An 8998-nucleotide genomic window follows, 5' to 3' on the forward strand; every position below is an offset into this window, starting at 1 on the left:
TTAATAATCACAAATAGGTATCCTTGATCCCCAAACGGCAACAGACATCATTCATTCAAAGGTGCAGTTTCTACGTGAGCAATTGCTTGGTTGGTGGGTTGAAGGGTGGCCACGTCAGAATTATTGGAGTGTGTTAAAGGCTTGAATTTCATAAGAAGGTCTAGTTGTGACCACTGGTAGAAGACCGGGTCAGCGCTTCGGAAGTGCAGATGGATTGAGCCTCAGATTCTGAGCATCGTCCAATGTTGGCTCCAATTTTTGTGAGGACTAGGTTAGCAGTTTGAACCCACCTCCTGCATTATCAAAGAAAGACTTGGGAATGGGCCTCCTTAAATATTAGCCCCAAGTCCAACTTTGAAACAGTGGGTCTTGATCACTGAGATTGCCACGTGGAGAGACACGCTGGAAAGCAATGGGTTTAAAGATTTCTGCACAGGGAGTTCTTTTCAAGGGCAACTCCCAAGCCAAGGAAGAATCAAGGGACACACATATATCCAGTTGGTCTGCGAGTCCTTAGAACACATTTTAGTGGAGTCCATAGTCTGAGCAAGTATTAGGCAACCTATCAACATGGCACTGAGAGGTCAAGGATCACCACAGATTACAATTACAATTACAATTAAATCACCACAGATTACAATTCCCATGTTGAAGATTGGCTGGGTGTGTCTCTGTTTCCTGAAGGTGAGAGATAGTCCAAGGGACAATCACATTTGACAAAAACTTCAGTTTAGCTAAACTCAAAACAAGATCTTTGCTGGTGACAACCTTTCAGGATTTGGGAAGTGAAGTTCCATCAAGTCTGTCTCCAAGGATCTATGTAAGTAGATTTGCAGAACCTCATCTGAGGGCAGGATTATAGAAGTTTAAGGGGCTCCATAGCAATAGCACCGAGGAGGTCCAGAGGTGCCATACTGTTCACAGAGGCATAGCTGGAGAATGTTTTAGAAGTCAAAGACTCATTAGGAGGACTCAGCACAAGCATGTCCGGGAGATTCGCTGAGATGTTGTCCAGTGACTTCAGGCAGGGGCCAGGGTGCATCAGAGAATCAGGATTCAGTGGGGGTCCCAAGGGCTGAAGATCGGGGTCACAGCAGCACCCAGAAGCTTTAACAGCATGCTGGATCTCAAATCTCCGAGGGCCAGAGTCATCTGTTGATTGTTGATTCTCATGCAATGCCTGAGTGGGCAGGTGTACAAATGTGCTTGCTGTGTGCTTCTTGGCCCTGGACTTGACAGACTGCTGGTGGGCATCCGAGTCCTGAGGACGCCTAGTGCGAGTCCCCTTTGGTGAAGCCTGGAGATACTGGGCAGATGGAACTGAGGTGGGAAGTAGGGAGACACTGGATCCCATAGGACTGCTGCCCATGAAGGTAGGGGCCTCAGGCTGCACAGTAGAGCTGTCTGCCCAGGAGTGGGTTGTGGGACTAGGACACACCAGTGCACAGCCCCCAAGCCCACTGTCTGCAGCCAGAGTCAGAGAGCGACGCCTGGCCCTGCGTGGCTTAAAGGACCGCAGACGCCCCTTGACCATCACACGAGTCCGGGCTTCCTTCCAGGCCGTCCACTCTGGGCTGGTCAGTGCTGTGGGCTCCACGTGGTCCACGGAGGTGCGGTCCCTGCCCTGTTTCCACAGCTCATAGCGCCCGGGTTGCAGAATGCGCACGAAGGCGTCCATGGGAAATGTGACCCTGGCTTCCCCACAGCTGCACTGAGAAGCAGCTTTACCGTAATTAACCCAGCGCAGGGTGGCAAAGTTGATGGATTCCGCACAGTTGAAACCGTGATTGAAGCCAGCGTGGTATCCGTAGGGGAATGTGACCATGAACTCGCCTGCTCCCTGGGTGATCCGACCAACAGGAATGCCGTTCTCCCTGAGGACTCTGGGTGAGATGAGGGCCACCTTGTGCCGCAGGAAGTTCGCGCAGCCACTGGAACTGCCAGGGAAAAGCTCCCTGGCCAGTCTCTCCAGGCGGGCTCCATGCTCAGGGGGCACCGCATACCACGTTTTGGGCTCCCCGAAGTGCAGGTAGTTGATGCTGTACAGGTCCATGTCCTCCGTGTGCCAAGTGAAGGTGGTCTGCCACAGGCCAAAGTACAGGTAGGGGGTGTTGACGCCTTTGATGACAACTCCACACTCCTGCTCCAGCAGATCCTGGATCGTCCCCAGGTGTCTGAGGTTCCAATGCTCAGTGTTTTCACCAAATAAGGAGCCACATACTCCAGCCCCATAAATGGGAGAATTGTACATGCGGCTCTTCCAATAGGTCCGCTCCAAATCGTCAACATCCCGGTGTGTGGGAGTGCGGTATCTGTCAGTGTTGGCCAAGTGGCGATACTCCTCCACGGTCATGGATTTTTTTCTTTTTATGGTATTGCAAAAAGACACCTGTTTGCCCAGTAGTTACCTGCTGCACAGGACTGGCTATGAGGATGTCATCCACATCGTCATAGTTCTCTCTGGCTGTCCAATGTTTGGGTGGGATTATCTTAGCCAGGCCTGCACGGTGGGCACCTTGGGATTCCATGTAAGCAATGTATTTGTTGAAATCCTTAAATTCTTCCATGGTAGGCCGGAAAGTCATGATTTTAAGGCTTGAGTTCTGGCTTCGATAGCCCTGGGACTTCATGGCTGCAAAATAAAGTCAGAAAACCCGGTTCTTATGGATGTTCTGTGTATTTGGGATGCTGTGCTTTAGTTTCTTTTTCTGTCTGAAAATCTCTTGCAGAGTATTGATGGCTCTGTGAGAGCAAATGCACTCTCCCCAGGCATGCTGATTGACCAAGGGAATTCTACTATGATGGACAACTATTGTTTCCCCCAAAGAGACAGGATTTGTGCACATGGAGTGGGTTTTCCCAGATTGCTCCTGGCTCATTATGCTGCTCTGGAAGTTTATTCAGTTGGAAGGGTGTCTCTATCTGTTGATACTTAGCTTCTGTTGCAATCCTGGGAAATTTCTAATTCCACTAACAAGGAGTGTTTCAAGGGATTTTAAAAAAGTAAATCTAAAGACAGTAATTCAGTAACATTCAACAGAAGTCAGGGGTGTCAAACTCAATTAAAATGCTTGCCATGTGGTGCAACAGGCAAGATTAAAGTGGGCCACATCACATTTACAAATTTTGTTGAATTTTTATTTTGAAGTGAGGATTCAGAAATATGGATAGGATAATTAAAACCCTATATAATTGTTTTTATTTAAACATTTGTTTTATTTATAAAACTATAATTATGCTTTTAACCGGAAATTTGCCAGCGCTTTCCTTCCACTAGTTTTCCCTTGCCTCTTATGGTGTGACCGGAAAATATAACAAAGTAATAAAAAACACAAAATGTTGGACAGCTGACAAATGTGATGCACAATCGTAATGGCTTCCCTCTAAAAATGTTAACTAGCATTGCTGCTAGGTATGACTCATAACAGCAAATCCTAGAGTCCTCTTTTTAACCTTTTCACTGTTAGGATCTGTTTATATTATGCAATGAGAGTGGCAAACATATCACTTTAAAACGTTACCGGAAATGATCGTGTCTAGAAACGTCCACAGGCCTCCAGGAAAGGCTTTGGGCCACCTGTATAGTGGTCTTCTGTAGTTAAAGGGTTAAAGAGGGAATTGTGTGTACAGTATTGCCTCTATCTCCCCTAAGCGCTATTTTCTTTATAACAATTTTTTCTATTTTCATTTTATTTCAGAGAATTTGGGGCCACAAAAAATTACGTGAGCGGTCGCATGCAGCCTGAAGTCCACCAGTTTGACACCCCTGACATAAGTGAATGTTTTGAGAAGTGCTAGTAAAAAATCAGGTGAATAAATATAGCCTGCAGATGCTAATATCAAAAATCACACCTCATGTAAAATATGAACCAAGACTACTAACCAAACAAACTCACTGGCATCAGTTCTACCCTATAGCACATGGCGGAGATGTGCTTGTGTTTTCCTCAGGCTGTAACTCTTGACAAGTGTTAAAAGCCTCGTCTTTCTCCATGGAGCGACTGGTCCTTTGAACTGCTGTGTTGGCAGCCCAATGGGGCTCCAATACAGGACAGAAAAAGTGAACATTTCAGTGAACTTCATAGGAAAAATAAAATTTATGTAAAATGACTTCAACAGTCAACTTAAAACTGGATGAATTATCTTTAAAAATTAAGCAACACAAAATATAATTCATCAAGAACTTTCAGAGAAACATGCAATAGCTATCCTGATTAACGCTAAAAGCTGAACCTTGGAAAAACAAGTAGAAGTACAGAAAACTTTAGCTATGAAGGATATTTGTATAACCCTATGTGTTATACAGAAACCTGAATGTAGTGAAAATTCTCAAATATTGTGTTACCATTGGGATGATTGCCTCTTAAGTACATAGTATTTAGAAATAATGACCAGCAAATTTGAAACTCATTATTGACCATAATGGGCAGTCCTATCTAGTTCTGGCTTTCTCATCCTGCCCCCGGCACCACCACTCCACCCATGCCCTGGCTATACACTCAAAAGTAACACACACAAAAAATGGGTGAAACAAAACAATTTAGAAGTTGTGAAATATGTGTTATATAATAATTTTAGTCTAATTTCTAAGTTATATTATCTTTAGAGACATTTTAGGATTAAAACTAGATATACAATTATCTTTAAAAAAGTGAAAGCATAGCTTAAGGAGCCCTGAGTGGGATGGAGGTCAATGATCCACAGCTTTTTCTCTAACACAGAGCCTGGCAGTTCAAACTCAACTTACGTCAGATCATTGAAAAATACACCCACCTCATTTTACTAAGACAAGCAAGGTAACCCTATCACAGAATAAACACCCCGTAGAATATAGTAGCACTGCACCAGAGCATTAGCTTTAAGGCTGTAACCTTTATGGAGTCTGACTGTGCCATTTCTCTCTAGGCATCCCTTTCTTTCTCTCTCTTTTTTTTTAAAAACATTTTATTAGGGGCTCCTACAACTCTTATCACAATCCATACATATACATACATCAATTGTATAAAGAGCACATCTGTACATACTTTGCCCTAATCATTTTCAAATAGGCACCCCTTTCTCCTGTTTCTCCAAGAAACAGTTGATGAGCTTCAACCAATGACTAGTATTTTGCATCTAAGAGCTTAAAATCATTGCCTCTCCTGATTCCATGTGCATGAGAAGCATCAAATTGAAACAGAAAACAAAACATGTCTATGTCACAAATAATCTGCATCATTAGATGCATTTATCCTCAGTAGGTGAACATTAGAGAGAGTCAAATTAAAATCAAATTATGACTCGCAATCAGAGGCAAAGTGTATTTCATTGAACTCAAACAGAAAACAAACAAAAAATCTGAATTCTGATACGAATTTATATTGTTTCAATATTTTATGATTTGAAGGAAAAAATATCAAGGAACTGGCATTGACCTCTACTAGATTAACATTTCAGTCCTTGGAAAATTGCAGGCTTATTGAATAAAAGGTTCAGAGAAAATATAGGAAGATGTTCGTTGAGATGAAATGACATGGTAACTGCAGCAATCAGCTCCAGCATAACAATTGTAAGGATGGCCATGTTTTGGGCAGACTTGATTCCATCTTGACATAGGCTAACTATGAGTAAGACTTGAGGGTAAGTATGAATCAGGACCAATTCCATAGCCCAGAACAACAATAACAGCCTAAAACATCCAGTCAAAGACATGTATTTTAGGATCCATAAATAAAATGTAATTTATGAATTATGCATCTAAAAGAAATATTCTCACCACAGGAATGAAAATCTCCCAGGACAATTTTCATTGGATTAGACCCACCCAGAATCCAATGTGAAAATCCTATCAGTCTTTTATTAGGCCTGTGTTATCTCCACCCACCTTGTCATTGATCCACTCTTATGCCACACCTAGTAATCATCTGAGAAACATCAGCAAAAACAAACTAAATGCAATGCCTTTTTCCTAAAGCCTTAGAGAATTTCACTAGAAAATGGAACAAAACAGATTTAATTGCAAACCCAAAAATCTTAAAAGGAAGAATTTAATTAGAAAAAAATTCTTTAAAATCTCCAAAATACGTATGTCATTTTTTGTTGAATAAATGTGAAAATCATAGTTCACTTCTTTAAATTTGAAACCCCTAATAACACAAACAGTTAGAATGTTTAGAAGCTAACTTAGAAGATGACTTGGTTTGGTTTCTCCTCAAAAGTACTTTCAGAGAGGCCTGGTGACATATTTTGAAAAAAAAAAAACAAACAAAAACTTTGAAGGCACTATGAGGCACGGTTCTCCTTTGACAAACATGTGACACCGTAAGTTAAAAACAACCGGATATCAAATTATCTAAAAACTCTTGACACTGCGAATATGAAGACAACTATCACAAGCTTTAAAAGATGTCCTCTGAAATTGTCACTGGAACAACCAGGGGCAGTGAGATGAAGGACCAGCCCTCCACCATGACTATCACTGTCTCCCTCTCTCCAGACAACAGCTGCCGTGAACAAGGGTGGGAAAATTCTATGGACAGCCACTCCAGAGAGGGAATGAGTGAAATGTTGCAACATAACTCTGGATGGCAAGCTCCAAGATGCTGAGTGGGTCCCTGTGCTCATTCTGACCAATCTGCTCCTAAAGGAATCCTGACCTGTGAAGGTTAAACTGCATCTGCTCAGACCTCAGGGAGAGCCTAGTGGGTGAGCCCAGCCCTCTGCAATCTAGGCTCCAGCACCCTTAGTCACTGAAAGACATTGAGTCAATGCTGACTCATAGAGATCCTATAGGACAGGGTAGAACTTCTCTTGTGAGTTTCTGAGTCTGTACCTTTTACCAGAGTATAAAGCCAAGTTTTTCTCCCACCCCTCCAACCTGTCAGAAATATTTAGGAAAAAGTTCTAGTCACACTACTTACCTTTTCAGTGCAGAGTGGTAGAGGCTGGCAAGTCTCAGATATCACTCTGGAACCTTCTCTTGATTCAAGTAGGTTAAGGGCCTGATGAATCCCAGATGGGCAGGTTAGATGGTAGGCTGATTCCTCACAGGCTGTGCAAACGATGAATCCAAGCTATGTAGGAAATATGGCAAGATGCTGTCTCACATCTGGAGATCCACACTTCTGGTGAGTTTCTGGACCTGGCCAAAAGCTGCACAGCTTTCAGAGAGAATCCACTTATATTTATACTGGGGGAACCACACCCACTAGGATACCACCTCCCACTCCTGGCTGCTGACAGAAAATCTCTTCATGGAAGTGATGGCATTATGTCAAACATTGTTATGTAGGCTGACATCATGGCCGAGCCAAGTCGACACAGAAACTCAGTCCTTACACATGACCCACTGTGCCATTAACCCAAGTGATTTCAATAACGTAAAAACTGTGAAAGGGAAGGAGGGAGGAGCAATACCCTTCCAGAAATAGCTTTATGAAACCGAATCTCATGTACACCCTATGGCTTTGACATTTTGACTATTTATCAAGCTGGCTCCTGCACTTAGCTCCAATTCACTGTCATTATGTCGAGTGCTACTCAGAGCCGCTTTCTAGAAAATAGGAGAAGTGCCCCTTTGGGTTTCTTTCTTTCTTTCTTTTTAACATTTTAGGAGGGACTCATACAACACTTATTACAATCCACACATACATCAATTGTGCAAAGCGCATCTGCACATTCTTTGCCCTCATCATCTTCAAAGCATCTGCTCTCCACTTAAGCCTTTTATATCAGATCTTCTTTTTCCCCCTCCCTCCTCCCTCCTCCCTCCTTCATGAGCCCTGGATAATTTATAAATTATTATTTTGTCATATCTTGCCCTGTCCGGCATCTCCCTTTACCCCCTTTTCTGTTGTCCGTCCCCCAGGGAGGAGGCCACACGTAGATCCTGGTAATCGGTTCCCTCTTTCCAAACCACTCACCCTCTACCCTCCCAGTATCGCCCTTCACACCCCTGGTCCTGAAGGGATCATCCTCCCTGCATTCCCTGTGACTCCAGGTCCTATCTACACTAGTGTAAATCCTCTGCTCTATGAAGTCTTGCAAGGCAGGGTTCGGATCATGATAGTTGAGGAGGAAAGGAAGCATTCAGGAACTGGAGGAATGCTGTATTCTTCATCAGTGCTACATGGCACCCTGACTGACTCATCTCCTCCCCTAGACCCCTCTGCAAGGGGATATCCAGTGGCCAACAAATGGGATTTGGGTCTCTACTCTGTACTTCCCCCTTCATTAACAATGGTAAGATTTTTTTTCTTCTGATGATGCCATATACCTGATCCCTTCGACACCTCATGATCGCACAGGCTGGCATGCTTCTTCCATGTGGGCTTTGTTGCTTCTTTGCTAGCCCCTTTCGGTTTCGCAAACACTGAGACTCACTGCCATCCAGGAGAGAGTAAAACAGCCCTACAAGAGAGTAAAACGGCCCTGTCCGTTTCTGAGTCTGTAATTTTTGCAAGTGTAGAAAGCCCTGTCTTTTGCCCCCGGAACAATTGGCTGTTTGAAAGTGCAGACCTTGGGGATCACAGGCCAACTCTTAACCACTACACCACCTGAGATAACATTGTGTTTATGATATTGTAACTCATTTCAGGAATAGATGGCCTCTATCTCTCCCCAGTGATGGGTTGGTAAATCCAAACCACTGATCTTATGGTTAGTAGTCAAGACCTAATCAACTATGTTTCCAGAGCTTCATTTCTCTATAGTACAGGAACAGTCATTCGTCCCACAGAATGTGTTTAGAGGATTGCCATCTAGAGAAAAGTCCAGCACCTTTTTGTAATTCTTAAATGTGTTTAAGGAAGCATCGTTAATTGTGGGTTTTTCCATTTAACACTCATTTTTTTATAGATTAGGTGGATAGAATTCAAATTAAGGGCATCAGCCATAGGATAAAGCCGTCATCTCCGTTAACTCTGAGGCAAGGTCCTTGTCTGCTGACAACATCTGTGGGCCTGACCTGCCTTAGACAGCAATCTGTATGTTGGCATCAGTGTTACTTTGGGTCTAAGAG

At 43.3% G+C, this 8998-nt stretch overlaps 1 protein-coding gene across 1 annotated transcript; it reads right to left on the reverse strand.

Annotated features, from left to right (window-relative positions):
- Positions 1 to 856: 856 nt before the first annotated feature.
- LOC142427593 (lysine-specific demethylase 4D-like) lies at positions 857 to 2630 on the reverse strand. The gene is given in 2 exon segments (XM_075532794.1): positions 857 to 2362; positions 2364 to 2630. Coding segments are annotated over 2 exon segments (1773 nt in total).
- Between the last annotated feature and the right edge of the window lie 6368 nt (positions 2631 to 8998).

This window comes from Tenrec ecaudatus, chromosome 15 (genome assembly GCF_050624435.1).
Source record: "Tenrec ecaudatus isolate mTenEca1 chromosome 15, mTenEca1.hap1, whole genome shotgun sequence".
Classification (NCBI taxonomy): Eukaryota; Metazoa; Chordata; class Mammalia; order Afrosoricida; family Tenrecidae; genus Tenrec; species Tenrec ecaudatus.